The sequence below is a fragment of the Papaver somniferum genome, unplaced genomic scaffold (genome assembly GCF_003573695.1).
Source record: "Papaver somniferum cultivar HN1 unplaced genomic scaffold, ASM357369v1 unplaced-scaffold_22, whole genome shotgun sequence".
NCBI lineage: Eukaryota > Viridiplantae > Streptophyta > Magnoliopsida > Ranunculales > Papaveraceae > Papaver > Papaver somniferum.
The window spans coordinates 2,278,054-2,294,701 of NW_020632152.1; the positions used below are offsets into that span (position 1 = coordinate 2,278,054).

General features: G+C 37.2%; 2 protein-coding genes across 2 annotated transcripts; both read right to left on the reverse strand.

Moving 5' to 3' along the window:
* Positions 1-4,908: 4,908 nt before the first annotated feature.
* LOC113340559 (BURP domain-containing protein 3-like) lies at positions 4,909-5,581 on the reverse strand. The gene has a single exon (XM_026585688.1). The coding sequence runs from the start codon at positions 5,579-5,581 to the stop codon at positions 4,940-4,942; it is 642 nt and encodes a 213-aa protein (XP_026441473.1). The 3' UTR covers positions 4,909-4,939.
* A 48-nt stretch (positions 5,582-5,629) lies between these two features.
* LOC113340503 lies at positions 5,630-6,497 on the reverse strand. Its single transcript, XM_026585641.1, has 3 exons — positions 6,443-6,497; positions 6,210-6,339; positions 5,630-5,836 (listed from the first exon to the last, which is right to left on the reverse strand). The coding sequence occupies exons 1-3, from the start codon at positions 6,485-6,487 to the stop codon at positions 5,667-5,669; spliced, it is 345 nt and encodes a 114-aa protein (XP_026441426.1). The 5' UTR covers positions 6,488-6,497; the 3' UTR covers positions 5,630-5,666.
* Positions 6,498-16,648: the final 10,151 nt, after the last annotated feature.

Consider the following 16,648-nt stretch of genomic DNA (forward strand, 5'->3'; position numbering starts at 1 on the left):
TGCAATAAATATCACACAGACGGTGAAAATGACCATACTACCCTTACTGGAAATTAGTGAAATAAATATTATGGAGACTGTGAAAATGACCAGACTACCCTTAATAAAAATAAGTAAACCAAATATTATAGACTGTGAAAATTACTAGTTTACCATTATTAGAAATAAGCTCAATAAATATTATGGAGATTGTCAAAATGACCAGACTATCCTTATCAGAAACAAATAAAATGAATATTACAGATAGTGAAAATGACCATACTACCCTTACTGGAAATAAGTGCAATAAATATTATGGAGACTGTCAAAATGACCAGACTATCCTTATCAGAAATAAGTAAAGTGAATATTACAGATAGTGGAAATGACCATACGACCCTTACTGAAAATAAGTGCAATAAATATTATGGTCATTTCATAATCTGAAATATTAAATTTACTTATTTTTAATAAGGATAGTCTGGTCATTTTCACAGTATTGCACTAATTTCCATTAAGGGTAATATGGTCATTTTCACAGTCTGTAATATTTACTTTACTTATTTTTAATAAGGGTAGTCTGGTCATTTTCACAGTCTCCATAATATTTATTGCACTAATTTCCATTAAGGGTAATATAGTCATTTTCATAGTTTGTCATATTTAGTTTACTTATTTCCAATAAGAGCAGTTTGGCCATTTTATAGTCTCCATGATGTTTATTGCATTAATTTCTAGTAAGGGTAATATGGTCATTTTCACAGTATGAAATATTAACTTTACTTATTTTTAATTAGGGTAGTCTGGTCATTTTCACACTCTTAATAATATTTATTGCACTAATTTCCAGTAAGGGTAATATGGTCATTTTCACAGTCTCCATAATATTTATTGCATATGTTTCGAATAAGGGTAAAGTGGTCATTTTCATAGTCTGTAATATTTACTTTACTTATTTTTGATAAGGGTAGTTTGGTAATTTCCATAGTCTCCATGATATTTATTGCATTTATTTCCAGTAAGGGTAATATGGTCATTTTCACAGTCTGTAATATTTACTTTACTTATTTCTGATAAGGGTAGTTTGGTCATTTTCACAGTCTCCATAATATTTATTGCATATGTTTCGAATAAGGGTAAAATAGTCATTTATATAGTCTGTAATATTTACTTTACTTATTTTTGATAAGGGTAGTTTGGTAATTTGCATAGTCTCCATGATATTTATTGCATTTATTTCCAGTAAGGGTAATGTGATCATTTTCACAGTCTGTAATATTTACTTTACTTATTTCTGATAAGGGTAGTCTGGTCATTTTCATAGTCTCCAGAATATTTATTACACTTATTTCCAGTAAGGGTAAAATAGTCATTTTCATAGTATGTAATATTCACTTTACTTATTTCTGATAAGGGTAGTTTGGTCATTATAGTCTCCGTGATAGTTATTGCACTTATTTCTAGTAAGGGTAATATAGTCATTTTCATAGTCTCCATGATATTCATTGCACTTATTTCTAGTAAGGGTAATATGGTCGTTTCCAAAATGTGTAATATTTCCTTTACTTATTTCCAATAAAAGTAGTCTGGTCATTTTCACAATCTCCATAATATTTATTGCACTTATTTCCAGTAAGGGTAAAGTGGTCATTTTCACAGTCTGTAATATTTTCTTTACTTATTTCTTATAAGGGTTGTATGGTTATTTTCACAGTCTGTAATATTTACTTTACTTATTTCCGATAAGGGTAGTCTGGTCATTTTCACAGTTTCCATAATATTTATTGCACTAATTTCCATTAAGGGTAATATGGTTATTTTCAAAGTCTGTAATACTTACTTCACTTATTTCTGATAAGGGTAGTCTGATAATTTTCACAGTTTGCATAATATTTTGTTGCACTTTCTTCCATTAAGGGTAATATGGTAATATAGTAAGGGTAAAATAGTCATTTTCACAGTTTGTAATATTTACTTTACTGATTTCCGATAAGGGTAGTCCGGTCATTTTCACAATCTTCAGAATTTTTATTGCACTTACTCCGATAAGGGTAGTCTGGTAATTTTCGCCATCTTCGGAAGAAGTAGATATGTCAAAGTCAAATTTCTATAAATTCATGACTTGTTGACTTGGTCTTGATCCTATTTTCTAATATTAAGAAAATTAAAAAGAAAAAGAAAATTGTATTTTGATTTATAGAAATGAAATATAATTGTTAGTTTGTATAAATGTGGGAAAATTAGTGACAAGTAAAATTCAAAGTGTTATAATTTTGTGGTTGTTTTAGAAGTGGTGAAATATTAGGGTGGAATCATCACTTTGAATTATAATTGTGATTGTCTGTAAAATTGTCAACAGATATTATTGTGACTAATAAAAGAATTTAATATTCCTAATTATTATCACGAATACAAAATTTAATAACAGTTATAACTGTTGCAGGACTTATCACAGGTGTATCTGTGACTGAACATAAACTGTGACAGGTTGCACTGTTACAAAATCCTGGTTTTGGTGTAGTGAAACCAACAATCTCATCACATTAGGTAATTACTTAGATTACCACATCAAACCGAATTCCACTTCAAATAAAAACACAAAATCAAGCCTATCGTAATCACAATCCCTAATTACCAAGTCATCAGATCGAGATCAGAATGATTTGTTTCGATATTAACACAAACAATGATCGAATCACACAGATTAACATTCTTATTATAAATTAGAAGATCAGAAAAGGAAAGTTGAAAATTGGATAGGGGTATGATGAAACAAAATCATGGATATAAAACCTAAACATGAAGTCGATCTAAACAAAAATAAATAAAAAAAATCGATTTTAACCAAGATCAGGAAATCGATCAAACTTGAAGTGAATCCAGTTACTAGGTTGAAAGAAATTAGAACTTCCACTTTTTGCCTCTTTATTTCTTAGTCTCCAATCTTTTGTCATCCATGAAAAAAAAGAGAACACGAAATAAAATAATTTCAGAAATGATGGGTGTGTGAAAAATTCAACGAGAAGATGGGAGCACGCGTGAGGTTTTCTACCGGCGGGTTCCACGGTGAAAAATCTAAGAAATGGGTCTAACAGTAATTTTCACTTTGTTAATTATGACAAAATTGAGTTTAATGTATAGAAATATGTGTTAACCCCATCCGAGAAGATATTGTGCCAAGGGAGAAAACAGGAGTAAGAACTCAGCGTTATGTTTTTTCTTTTGCAAACGAGTGCTGGCACAATTGGTCAAAGGTAGATAGCGCGAGTTACAAGTCGCGCGGTCGAATCCCACCTCTTGTATGGAAAAACATGTGTGAGGGGGATTCGATCCTGTGACCTGTATTTCACACTCTCCACCCTTAACCGACTGTGCGAGCTCTTCTCTTTTTTTTTTTGCGAAATTCGATACAAGATATCTCTTAATGAACAAAATAATGGTTTATTTCGAGGAAAACCAAGCTACCAATGATTGATTTCATTTGCCTGGCATTTTTAGGGGTGACCCCAAAAGAATTAGGAGCGACATTAAAAGACAAATTTTTGTCACCTAAACGTAAATCTAAGCTACCCCTTATCTCGAATTTTTTAAAATGACCAATATGCCCTTATATAATCGGAAGCTTACACCATAATCGGTAGGTTAAATTGAAACTATACCTACCGATTATTGTGTAGATACCTCGGCTAATATCCCTTTTATAATCGGTAGATTATCCAACTTGTAAGACTACTGATTGTAAGGAGCCCAATATTCAACCTTGGCCAAATTTCATAGATTTTGAGGGGTGCAGAGCCAACCATAACCATTTGGCTTGAGCTGTGGGTGTAGGCATAATCGGAAGCCCAGTAGGTTACAAACCCTACCGATTATAAGTTGCCCCAAAATGAGTTAAATCCTTCACGTGATGAATTTTAAAATCTGCTATTATCGGTAGGGTGTACAACTAAATAACCTACCGATTATAACGAGCCCCAGATCCAACCCTTGCCATATTTCATAGGTTTTGAGGAGTGCACAGCCAGCCATAACCACTTGGTTCGTGTTTTGGATGCAGCGGTAATCGAGAGTTAAATAGGTTACCAAACCGTCCGATTATAAGTTGCACCAAAATGAGTTTTTTCAAAAAAACTTCATGTATTGAATTTTGAAATCTGCTATAATCGGTAGACTATACAACTTACCAACCTACCGAATATAAGCAGCCCCAAATCGAACCCTTGCCAAATTCCATAGGTTTGAGTGTTCAGAGCAAGGCATAACCATGTGGTTCGTGATTTGGATGTAGCCATAATCGGAAGGTCAAATAAGGTGATGTAATTTCCGATTATACAGTTGCCCCAAATTTGGTTTTTGCAGAAATCTCGAATAGTTCGAATTTGAGAACTAAAATAATCGGTAGATAATAGGACTTCCGATTATACAGTTGCACCAAATTTTGTTTTTGCAGAAATCTCATTTTTTTTTTCGAATTTGGGAACTAGAATAATCGGTAGTTAACCTGCCTACCGATTCTAAGTTGCCCCAAATTTCTTCTTTGAAGAAATCACCAATTTTGGGAATTTAGGAGGTACTATAATCGGTAGCTTAGTGAGGTTCTCAGTCCTACCAATATTGTTATAGAAACCAGATACGAGTTAGGCACAAAAACACACTTAATCGGTATTATAATCACGTTAATAAGCATCCGATTGCAGTATATTAATCGGACACAAAAAAACTTCCGATTGTGTAAGGGCATTCACGTATTCTCCGCGTTTTTGGACATCCCTTAACGTTGTGTATGGGTTGGGAATAAAAAGATCGCCACTAATTTTTTTGGGATCGCCCCTAAAAATGCCAGGTTCATTTGGGTGTAATCAAACTCGCAATTCGAGAGAAACTATATAATTTATTTCACTGGATACCTTAATTTTACATAACCACCTTAAGAACCAGATCAAACAGCAAATACAACCCTTCAATTTTCTTCATTCTTGCCGGCCCAGACGATATTATCTTCCCCAAGGAAGTGACAAATTGGAACAATAGTACCAGGCTTAACCTTGAGGACTTGGAAAGCTACATGGTCAGGGTCCCATTTTGAGGTTTCTTTGTGACAAACGGTCGTGGCTTTGATTTTCGTCCCATCCGCACCGACCAAAGGGACCACATAAGCTTGTGTTGTATGTGCTGAAGTTGCATGGCAGAAGAAAACTGCGTACGGGTAAGGCAGGCTATGGCACGCAACCAAGTTATCACTAACTATTTTCCTTACTCCCGAGCTTACTACATATTGTTGCTTCTTCGATCCCGTTCTCTGCGCTTTATCACTGGAAATTTCCGTGGTCAATACATTAACATTTTTGCCGAATTTGGAAGTAACGTACTCAACCATTGATTCCAATGAAGTTGCACAGTACTTTTCTTCATTTTCAATAGCTGGTTCTTCACAATCGATGATGATTTCATTGATAATTTCAGCTTCTTCTGAGTTTGGACTAATAGCAAATTGGTTCAAGATTTCTGGCATCTTATTGGAGGAGAATGGAGTCACCTTAGACAGCTTTTGTGGTAAGAAAGTAGTCCCACTAGCAGTAGTTACAACAAATGTCAAGTTCATTTTTTCTCCGGAATATAAATCCTTTTCTAAAAAGAAGAGAGACGCCCCTGAACTATCTAAGAGTTGTCTATTTGTCGCAGCACTGTCATTTGGAATGGTGATTTTGCCGAGATGCTGGGAGTAGTTGTCGAGATTTTAACTTTTTTGTGTAGTCGCTGATGCTTAACTGTTGCAAAGGCGGCCTTTTTGAGTATTTTTGGAAGTTTGGCTGTGTCGAAATAGTGTTTGTGCGCGTCGATGGCTTTCCTTGTTGATCTGTTATCAAACCAAAAAGACGAGACATTTCCAAAATATTAAGGACTAATAAGAGAGTAAGAGACTGAAGTATTGGCTGGAAAAAAATGTAATTTTTTTTTGACGCAACCAGTATGTATTCTTGGGTGGATCTAAGAAATAACGTAAATTAATGTTTCGATTTTATTTTTTCAATGTTTCGATTTTGTTTTTTCTGAAAGTACCCAAGACGACGAGGTTTTAGTCAGGTAATAAATTATCGGAATATTAGATTTTTGTCATCTTTGCTGAGCTATGTCTGCTGCCTGTTCCTATGTGCACTGGACAGGTTAATAAGCAAATTCCAATAGTTGTTTTGTCTATGCGAGTTTTCAAGTGAGGTCTTGAATCAAACCAGCTGCCGGATGCAACAGCTCGTGAAGTATAGCTGGCATACGAGTGTTTGGCAACTTTTGTTTCCAGAAGATTTCAGAAGGAAGAGGAGCAGCATCTTGGTTTCCTACAACTCCAACCTGCGTGCAACACTAATACAGGCATACACCTCATTATAAGAAAGAAAAGAAAACTTATGAAATTCTAGTTATTGTATCAAAACAAAAATGTTTGTACATATGCAAGTAAGCTCACCAAGAGATAAGAAGCAGAAATGAGCAGAAGAAGAAGCAATTCCATTATTTTATAAAACCTGATAAAATGGTGATTTGTTATGAGAGATCAAGAATTTGGGAGTAATTTATAAATGCGATAACCTGGAAGGTCTTACCGAGATGTATTTACTGAAATAATGCCAATTAAGTGCAAACTCTTTTAAAGAGCGTGAATTTTTACTATTTTTATTATTTCTTTATTATGATGGAAAAAAGAGTGTGAATTGAACATGTCCGTTTGAATAAAATACTTGGTGATTTTGGATACAAACCGGAACACGTTTATATGAACTTTACATTGACACACAGCACGTGAAGCCAAGGACCTAAACAAAAGCTCCTTTGAGCGAGATGAACAACTCATGTGAATTTAAGGTGATTTTGTTGAAGACATAATTGTTATGTGATCACACAATGGGATTTATTACGAGGAAAACTAAGCTAGCAACGATTACTTCGGGTGTGTTAGGGATTCCGTTACTTACTGATAAGCACAAACTAGCTAGAACTAGAATCTAGGAAATAAATAAAAGATGCTCTTCACTCTGGCTATTTTTTGCTCCGGTGCGGACTTGTGTGTGGTTCCGAGTTTATACTAGTCCTTTTTCTTTGCTGCACCTTTGGTGCTTTTGTTTGCACTTGTTAAGTGCTTTATTTTCTATTCTTTTAGTGTTTTCTTTTCAATAATATGATAAATTTTGTAGTACAGAAAAAAAAACTCCCAATTAGAGAAAAACCCTAAACATAATTTATTTCATTAATTACCTTAATTTAGTCTAACGTACAGTTTATGATCATCTTAAGTTTTCTTAATTCTTGCCAACCCAGACAAAATTATCCTCACTAAGGAAGTGACAAATTGGAACAGTACCGGGCTTAACCTTGAGGACTTGGAAAGCTACATGGTCAGGGTCCCATTTCGAGGTGTATTGGTGGCAAACGGCCGTGGCTTTGATTTTCATTCCATCCGCACCAACCAAAGGCACTACATAAGCCTGTGCTGTATGTGCCGAAGTTTCAGGACAATAGAAAACTGCGTAGAGATAAGGAAGGCTATGGCAGGCAACCAAGGTATCGCTAACAATTTGTCTTACTCCTGAGCTTACTACATATTGCTGTTTCCTCGTTCGTGTTCTCTGCCCTTTATCAGCGAAAATTACCGTGGTCAACACATTAAAATTTTTCCCGATCTTGGATGTAGCATATTCGACAAGGGATTCCAATGAAGTTGCACAATACTTGTCTTCATTTTCTAGAGCTGGCTCTTCAAAGTCCATGATAGTTTGATTTATAACTTCAGCTGCTTCAGATTTTGGGTCGATAGAAAACTGGTTCAAGATGTCTGGCAATTTATTGGAGGAGAATGGGGTCACCATAGACAGCTTTTGTGGTAAGAAAGTAGTTCCATTAGCAGTACTTACAACAAAGTGCAAGTTCATTTTTGCTCCAGGATAGAAATCCTTTTCTAAGAAGAAGAGAGACGCCCCTGGGCTAGCTAGAAGTTGCCTATTTGTTGCAGCATTGTCACTTGGAATGGTGTTTTTGCCGAGAGGCGGTTTTTTTGAGTATTTGCTGAGCTTAAACTGTTGGGAAGGCGGGTGCTTTTGGTATTTGCTGAGGTTTAATTGTTGCGCAAGCGGATTTTTTGAGTATGTGTATCTTTGCCAATTTGGCTGTGCTGAAAGAGTGTTTCCCTGAGTTGGGGTGGACGCATTGCCGCTTGGCTTTCCTTCTTGTTCTGTTATATATCAAACCAAAAAAAGACATTTCAAGAATATTAAGAATTAAGATCAGAGACTTTAAATTTGCGCATCACTTTTTTAGAAAAAATTTAAGTGAAGTTTAGAATCACACCAGCAGGACGCAACAGTTTCGTCTTTTGTTGGAAATTCCTCAGATGTGGGAGGCATAACATTGTTGTTTTTGTGGTAAGTCCTCCTATGTGGGAGGCGCTTTAACTTTGCTGTTAATTGGTATTTAACATTGCTGTCTGGCGACTGCCATCTTTTTTTTTTTGTATGATGCTTTATCATGCTTTGGCTTATGAAAGAGTTTTGATTGCCTCTGCTGGTCCAACTTTGGGTAACATATCCTAGGAGTGATCAATTCCTTAATTGGTTGTGCTATCTCTTACGTTGTTTGGACTGAGGTTATAACAACTTTCATTTAGCCTTCGTTTGTTTTTGCTTAGAGCTCGCTGTTGAGCTTTTGCTCTTTTGAGTTAGCTATTGGAGCGTATTCTGATGATATTTTCAATGATGTTGTAGTAAAGAGTTCGTTGAGGCTTGTGAAGGCAATGAATTCTAGACTTAATAGAACTTAAAAATATAGAAAACTTAACTCAAAATTGATTTCAAGTGATTGGAAAATAACCAAGACACTAGAATCCACTATTACACATGAATGATGTCAAATATTTCATAACTTTAATTATCCTTTTAATCTTTTATTTCTTAATCCACAAATAATCAAACATATTCTCAAAAATTAATTGTATCCCCTAAGCATAGATTATCTAACCAAAGCATAACCTATCTAATTGAATCACAACTAATGAAGAAAATTATGTAAACTTTTAAGAACTCTGCAAAAGCAGTAATTGAGTGAATTATAATTAACTATTAGAGAAAATGAAATAGTTACCCATTGTTCATGTGTGAATAGATTCATCCATTGCCTTGGTTACGAGAGAATTATCCGCTCATCATGTTGGAAACACGCTCAAAAGTTGATTTCATTTATGCTCAAAGGGTTACAAATGATGAATAAGGGAGAATTATAATAAAAATCGGGTTTGCAACGCTTATAACTGTTGCAAAAACCGTTACAAAGATCCCTACTGTTGTTGTTGCGTTTTTAAGTCTGCCTGTAAACTGCGACCCACAGAATGAGTTGCTGTCACTGTTCAAAAATGACTGCTGGTGCAGGTTCGTTCTTCGTGTTCTTCAGTTTTGCAGCAGCAGAAATGGCAGCTCTGCAAATTTGATTTTTCGCTCTGTGGTGCTCTTTTTCTCTCCCAATCTCTCCGTCTCACTTCTCTATGATCCCCTCACCCTATATATACTCAACAACAGCAAAATATCACGCCATAACTCTCATAAATTTTCATTAAACTCGGCAGTGAAGAAAAATATTCTAGGAATATTTTCTTCCCTGTTTTAGCTTCTCACGTGTTTCTACAGCTGCAAAATCTCCTCATTTATCTTCTTCACGGTCCAGAGTGTTGCTAGAGTCATCATACACGAGTAGAACACACATAAATCTTTCAAAACCCGTGAACTATTCTTCTCATGCACGGGCAGCCCTGATTCCTTGTCACGGATTTTCCAGCCAAATTTGATCGAAAAAAACACCCATACCAGCTCTTTTATGACATATCACAACTACCCATGAAGTTTCAGCCCTTTAGTCCACCTAGAACATCTTCAAATTTCGATCGAAACATTCTCAGAGAGCTGCCATATTTTTCCCGCCAATTTTTAAGTTTCAAATGAAGAAGATGGTGTCCCCCTAACCAGCTGTGGGGTGCGAATAGCATCTGCCTTTTGGGGTGCCCCTTAGACAAATCTGGGTTCCGTATAGCAAGTGTCCTCCGGGGGTGTTCCGAGTGATTTTTCGAGCCGATTTTTCCAACAATATTTATTTTCCAAAAATACCTAAAAATACACAAAACACCATAATAAGGACGAAAACGAGTACCAACAATACGAAACATTGAGGACAAATTAGACACATAAATGCGTCTATCAAATACCCCCAAACTTATTATTTGCTAGTCCTCGAGCAAAACTAATAAAAAATAAATAAAACCGAGTTAATCTCGGGAGGGTTTACCAGAGGTGTGCCCACAAAACCATTACTCCAGACCCTAGCTATCTATGCAGAACCTTGGAAGGCACTAAAGAATCTCCTTGGTTGGCATACTTATTGACTACAGGAGGAAGTACCCTGATGCGAAATTCCAATTGTTGTACACGAGTTTGCACTCAAGCATACTAAAATTCATATAAAGTGACAGAGCTCTACTCAGATAGTTTCTGGACATCATAAACCGGAGTCAACCAATCACATGGATAGATTAAGAAGATGGATGTAGAGAAAAATGTGGATGATGTTGACTAAGGTGAACCTATCCTAATGGACTGAGATACTGGTCTGGACTAATATCAACACACTGGCAAATACAAGGGAACCAGTGGTCGATAATCCTAACTCTAGGTCAACTCAGCTGGCATATACAAGGGTACCAGTGGTCGACTTTATTGTATTTATTCCGGTTGGTCTGGTGGTCTGGTCTCAATTTTTTTTCATCTCAGTCACTCTATTTCACCCTAGTAATGGTAAAAAAAAAAAAAAGAAGTGATCAGGATTCTTTCGATGTTTCCATCACGAGGATATGGCGAAACTACCATGTTTTCTTTTCTAACACCTGAGCTCTGTGCTTTTATGAATAGACTCTTCTAGATGTTTCCATCTAATCAGATTGGTTCCTCAACTCCTACAATCAAAATGTTCCCATCCACTTAGATCGGTTAGTGCCAACCTTAATAAACATAAATTTCTAGGCTCTGGAGTTTATTTATTGCAACTAAAAGCTAACAAAAAGTTTCTTCCCCACCCCCAAACTTAAATCTAACATTGTCCTCAATGTTTCTAATGAAAGAGCAATACCAAAAAGTAAAGTAACATGAGGAATCAGTAAAGAGAGAAGTCGGAAAGATAGTACCTGGGTGAAGAGAGAATAAAAAACTAATATACAACATACAATCGCCTCGATGGTCAATCAAGGGTAAACAGGGTCCTCCAGAGGGACCTCCTCAACATCACCTGTTGGAAAGGGCTCTAAAAAGGGTTTCAATCTCTGACCGTTAACCTTCGAAGAACTACTACCATCCGGTGTCTCGATCTCAACAGCTCCATGAGGAAAGACAGTGCGAACAATAAAAGGACCCGTCCACCGAGAACGTAACTTCCCAGGGAAAAGATGCAAGCGGGTATCATACAGAAGAACTTTTTGACCTGGAGAAAATGACTTCCTTAAAATATTTCTATCATGCACAAGTTTCATTTTGTTCTTATACTCCTTCGCACTATCGTAAGCATCAATACGAATCTCGTCCAACTCATTGAGCTGGAGTTTCCTATGGGCTCCTGCCTTGTCAAGAGAAAAGTTTAGCTGCTTAACAGCCCAATAAGCTCTATGTTCTAACTCGACAGGTAAATGACATGCCTTGCCATACACAAGCCGATAAGGCGACATTCCAATGGGGGTCTTAAACGCAGTACGGTAAGCCCATAAGGCATCAGTAAGCCTAGACGACCAGTCTTTCCGATTAGGATTAACTGTTTTCTCTAATATACGTTTTATCTCCCTATTGGAAACCTCAACCTGACCACTAGTCTGTGGATGATACGGGGTAGCTACCTTATGTGTAATACCATATTTCTTCATCAAAAGCCTAAAAGGTCCATTACAAAAGTGCGACCCACCATCACTAATTATAGCCCGCGGTGTACCAAAACGTGTAAGAATATTATTTTTCAAGAAATCAATCACAACCCTATGGTCATTGGTTTTACACGCAACCGCCTCAATCCACTTAGAGACATAGTCTACAGCGACAAGGATGTATAGGTTACCAAAAGAATTAGGAAACGGACCCATAAAGTCAATACCCCACACATCAAAGACCTCGACAACTAAAATAGGGTTCAAGGGCATCATGTTCCTACGGGAAATGGTTCCTAATTTCTGGCAACGTTCACAAGTAACACAGTAACTGTGGGAGTCTTTAAACAACGAAGGCCAATAGAATCCACACTGCAATATCTTAGCAGCAGTCTTCTTAGCACTAAAGTGACCCCCACACGCATGATCATGACAAAAGGAAATAATACTGGACTGGTCACTCTCAGGTATACATCTCCTAATAATCTGGTCTGGACAATACTTAAACAAATAAGGATCATCCCAAAAGAAGTGCTTAACCTCAGCTAAAAATCTAGAACGCTCTTGTTTACCCCAATGTTGGGGCATTCGACCAGTAACAAGATAGTTCACTATATTCGCATACCAAGGTAATTGGGTAACAAAGAACAATTGTTCATCAGGAAAGTTGTCCCTTATAGGAAGGGAATCATTAAGGGTATCCACAACAAGTCTAGACAAGTGGTCTGCTACTACTTTTCTGCACCCTTTTTGTCTCTAATGTCCGGAGAAAACTCTTGTAACAACAGGATCCACCTAATCAATCTAGGTTTCGTATCCTTCTTAGACAAAAGATATTTCAAAGCAGCATGATCAGTATATATTACGATCTTAGAACCTAAGAGATAGGGTCTAAACTTGTCTAAGGCAAACACAATGGCTAACAGTTCCTTCTCCGTAGTGGTATAGTTCAACTGGGCATCATTCAGAGTTTTGCTAGCATAGTAAATTACATGAAGTAACTTGTTTTCTCGCTGACCTAGCACAACACCAATAGCATAATCTGAAGCATCGCACATGATTTCAAAGGGTAGGTTCCAGTTGGGTGCCTGGACTATGGGGGCGGTAGTGAGTAAAGTTTTAAGCTTCTCGAAAGCCTCTAAACAAGCATCATCAAAGACAAACTTAACATCTTTTGCAAGCAAATTGCAAAGAGGTCTAGAAATCAAGCTAAAATCCTTAATGAATCGACGATAAAAACCAGCATGCCCTAAGAATGACCTAATACCTTCTACGGTTTTTGGGACCGGTAAAGGTTTAATAAGGTCAACTTTGGCTCTGTCTACCTCTATACCCTTTGAAGATACGATATTCCCTAGAAAAATTCCTGAACGAACCATGAAGTGACATTTCTCCCAATTAAGCACTAAATTCTTTTCCTTACACCTAGTCAAAACTAATGACAAATGATGCAAGCACTCATCGAAAGACGAACCAAACACTGAAAAATCATCCATAAAGACCTCTAAGAACCGTTCTACCATGTCAGAAAATATGCTCATCATACAACGTTGAAAGGTCGCAGGGGAATTACATAGGCCGAAAGGCATGCGTCTATACGCAAAGGTACCAAAGGGACAGGTAAAAGAGGTTTTCTCTTGGTCTTCTGGGGAAATAGGAACCTGATTATAACCGCAATATCCATCTAAAAAGCAATAATTGCTACGTCCAGCTAATCTCTCTAGCATTTGGTCGATGAAGGGAAGGGGAAAGTGGTCCTTCCTAGTGACCTTGTTCAATTTTCTATAGTCAAACAGACACGCCAACTCGTGGTCATTCGGGTTGGGATTAAATCATTGTTATCATTCTGGACTACAATAATACCGGATTTCTTGGGAACAACCTGAACGGGGCTGACCCACTTACTGTCTTAAATGGGGTAGATAATTCCTGCATCTAACAGCTTCAGAACCTCCGTTCGAACAACTTCTTTCATATTAGGGTTCAGTCGACGTTGCATCTCCCTAGAAGGTTTGGTGTCACTCTCTAAATAGATATGATGCATACAATCAATAGGACTTATACCCTTAATGTCGGCTATGGTCCACTCTAAAGCTTCCTTGTTATTCTGAAGGACAATCACTAGCCTACTTTCCTGATCACTATCCAAGTCGGATGCTATAATCACAGGTAAAGTTTCAGAGGGGCCTAAAAACACATACTTCAGGGTATCTGGTAATGGTTTAAGGCCCAACTTGGGAGGCTTTTCCAACGAAGGAACTAGAGTAGGCTCGGGAACGGGTAAAGGTTCGAACTTAGGTTTCCATCCATTACTAGTGTCTAACAAAGGGGTTGAATCTAACAAAGCATTTACCTCATTAATCACATCATCATCATCAAAACCAATCCCAAAGTGAGCTAGGCATTTCTCTAATGGATCTTCTATCAAAGTGTTTGGTAATGACTCCTCTACTAAGGTGCCTATCATGTTCACCTCTTCTACGCTCGAGTTGTCCAGTTCCTGGGGTAGCTTACTAATGTGAAATATGTTCAGCTCAATAGTCATATTACCAAACGACAAATTCATAATACTAGTTCGACAGTTAATGATCGCATTGGATGTTTCTAAAAATGGGCGACCTAAAATCACCGGTATCTGGTTCTCTGGGTCAGGGACAGGTTGGGTATCTAGGATAGCAAAATCCACTGGATAAATAAACTTGTCGACCTCAATAAGAACATCCTCGATCACACCACGAGTAATTTTAACGGACGTATCAGCTAACTGGAGTGTCATCTGGGTAGGTTTCATCTCACCAAGTCCTAGCTTAAGTACACATGGTATGGAAGTAAATTCACACTGGCTCCTAAGTCAAGCAAAGCTTTCTCAACATGGTGTTTACCTATTGTGCAAGAAATGGTAGGGGACCCTGGGTCTTTATACTTAGGAGTAGTGGTATTCTGAATAATGGAACTCATGTGACTAGCTAGGAAATCTTTCTTTTAGACACTAAGCTTACGCTTTCGTGTATACAAGTCCTTAAGGAACTTGGCATAAGCCGGAATCTGCTTAATCGCATCCAACAATGGTAGGTTGATAGTAACCTGCTTAAAAACCTCTAATATATCATTAAAGTTGGACTCCCTCTTAGTCGGAACTAGTAGCTGGGGAAACAGGTCTCTGGGAACAAAGCCGGGCTCAGCAGGACCCTCATTGGTCTCTTTGGAGACTCTATCAGTCTTTTCATTCTCTGGCTCAGAAGGGTGAACTACAGCATGTTCACTATTAGGCATGGAAACCTTGTTGTCTATCTCTCTACCGCTCCTAAGGGTTTTAATAGCATTTACATGATCTGATGGTCTTTCACCTATTTCATTAATTCTTCTAGGTTTTGGTTGAGTTTGACTAGGAAACTTACCTCTTTCTCTTAAAGACTCATTTATATGACTGATCCGGGTTTTCAACTCGTAAATATCCTGAGAGTTAGCCTGACCTATTCTCTTATTTTCTTCTAAACCTTGAGCAACAGATTGCTGAAACTGCATAGTGTTACGAGTTAACAAAGCAAGAGACTCTTCTAAACTCATAATCTTCTTATCCGAAGGGTTCTGAAATTGTGCCGGGGCTGAAGGATTCTTAGGATAGCCAAAACCTGGGGGAGCTTGAGAGTTACTAGACTGACCTTGATTCTGGCCCTTAGACCAAGAAAGGTTGGGATGGTTTCTTCATCCAGGGTTATAGGTTTCTGAATAAGGGTAAAACTTCTGACGGTTATCGAATCTAGTGTTGTTATAAAGAGCATTGGCTTGCTCCTCAACAGTATGGTCTTCCCAAAAAGGCTCTATTGTACCACTAGTACCACTAGAATGACCTAATTCCAACGCTTCTAACCTTTTGGCTATGGCTGTTATTTTAGCATCTGACTTATAGGATCCTTCTACCCTATTGACATTTCCTCTACTTAGAAGAATTGTTTTCTGGGGTTCCCTATTATTTTCCCATTGTTGGGTCTTATTGGCGATTTCATTCAAAAATGTCATCGCCTCATCAACAGTTTTATTCTCAAACCCACCTGTGCATAAGGACTCAACCATGGTTGTTGTTGAATAATCTAAACCCTCGTAGAGGATCTGAACTAACCTAACCTTCTCTAAACCATGATGAGTACATTGAGATATTAAGTCATTGAACCTTTCTAAATACCTATATAAAGATTCTTCCTCTTGTTGAGCAAAAATACAAATTTGTGTCCTAATAGACGATGTTTTGTGCCTTGGGAAAAACTTATGTATAAAGGAAGATGTAAGTTGTTCATAGGTTTCAATTGACTCAGAATCCAAACTATACAACCAAGATTTGGCTTTATCTTTTAAGGAAAAGGGGAATAACCTAAGTTTCAGTGCATCATCACTAAAGTTTTTAATTTTCAGAGTACTACATACTTCCTCAAATTCCCTAACATGAAAATATGGGTTCTCATTCTCTTTTCCTAAAAAGGTTGGGAGCATCTGTAAAGTCCCAGGTTTGATTTCATAATTTACCTCGGTTTCAGCTAACTTGATACAAGACGGACGAGATGTCCTAGTTGGGTTCAATAAAGCTTTTAAAGTTGCCATTTATGGCACTACCAAAGGACTAGGAGTACTTTCTTCACCAAGAGGCAGATTCTCAAAAATGAAGTTTCCAAAAACAGGTCTCTCAAAAGAAGAGTCTTCGAGCTCCCCGCCTTCACAAGAATAACTACTAGGTTTATCACT

Coding starts and splice junctions, on each gene's coding strand:
- LOC113340559 (XM_026585688.1), bottom strand. CDS start 5,581: ATGAACTTGACATTTGTTGTAACTACTGCTAGTGGGACTACTTTCTTA.
- LOC113340503 (XM_026585641.1), bottom strand. CDS start 6,487: ATGGAATTGCTTCTTCTTCTGCTCATTTCTGCTTCTTATCTCTTG. Junction 6,340..6,442: donor TTTCTGCTTCTTATCTCTTG/GTGAGCTTACTT, acceptor TGCCTGTATTAG/TGTTGCACGCAGGTTGGAGT. Junction 5,837..6,209: donor GCTGTTGCATCCGGCAGCTG/GTTTGATTCAAG, acceptor GTTTGATAACAG/ATCAACAAGGAAAGCCATCG.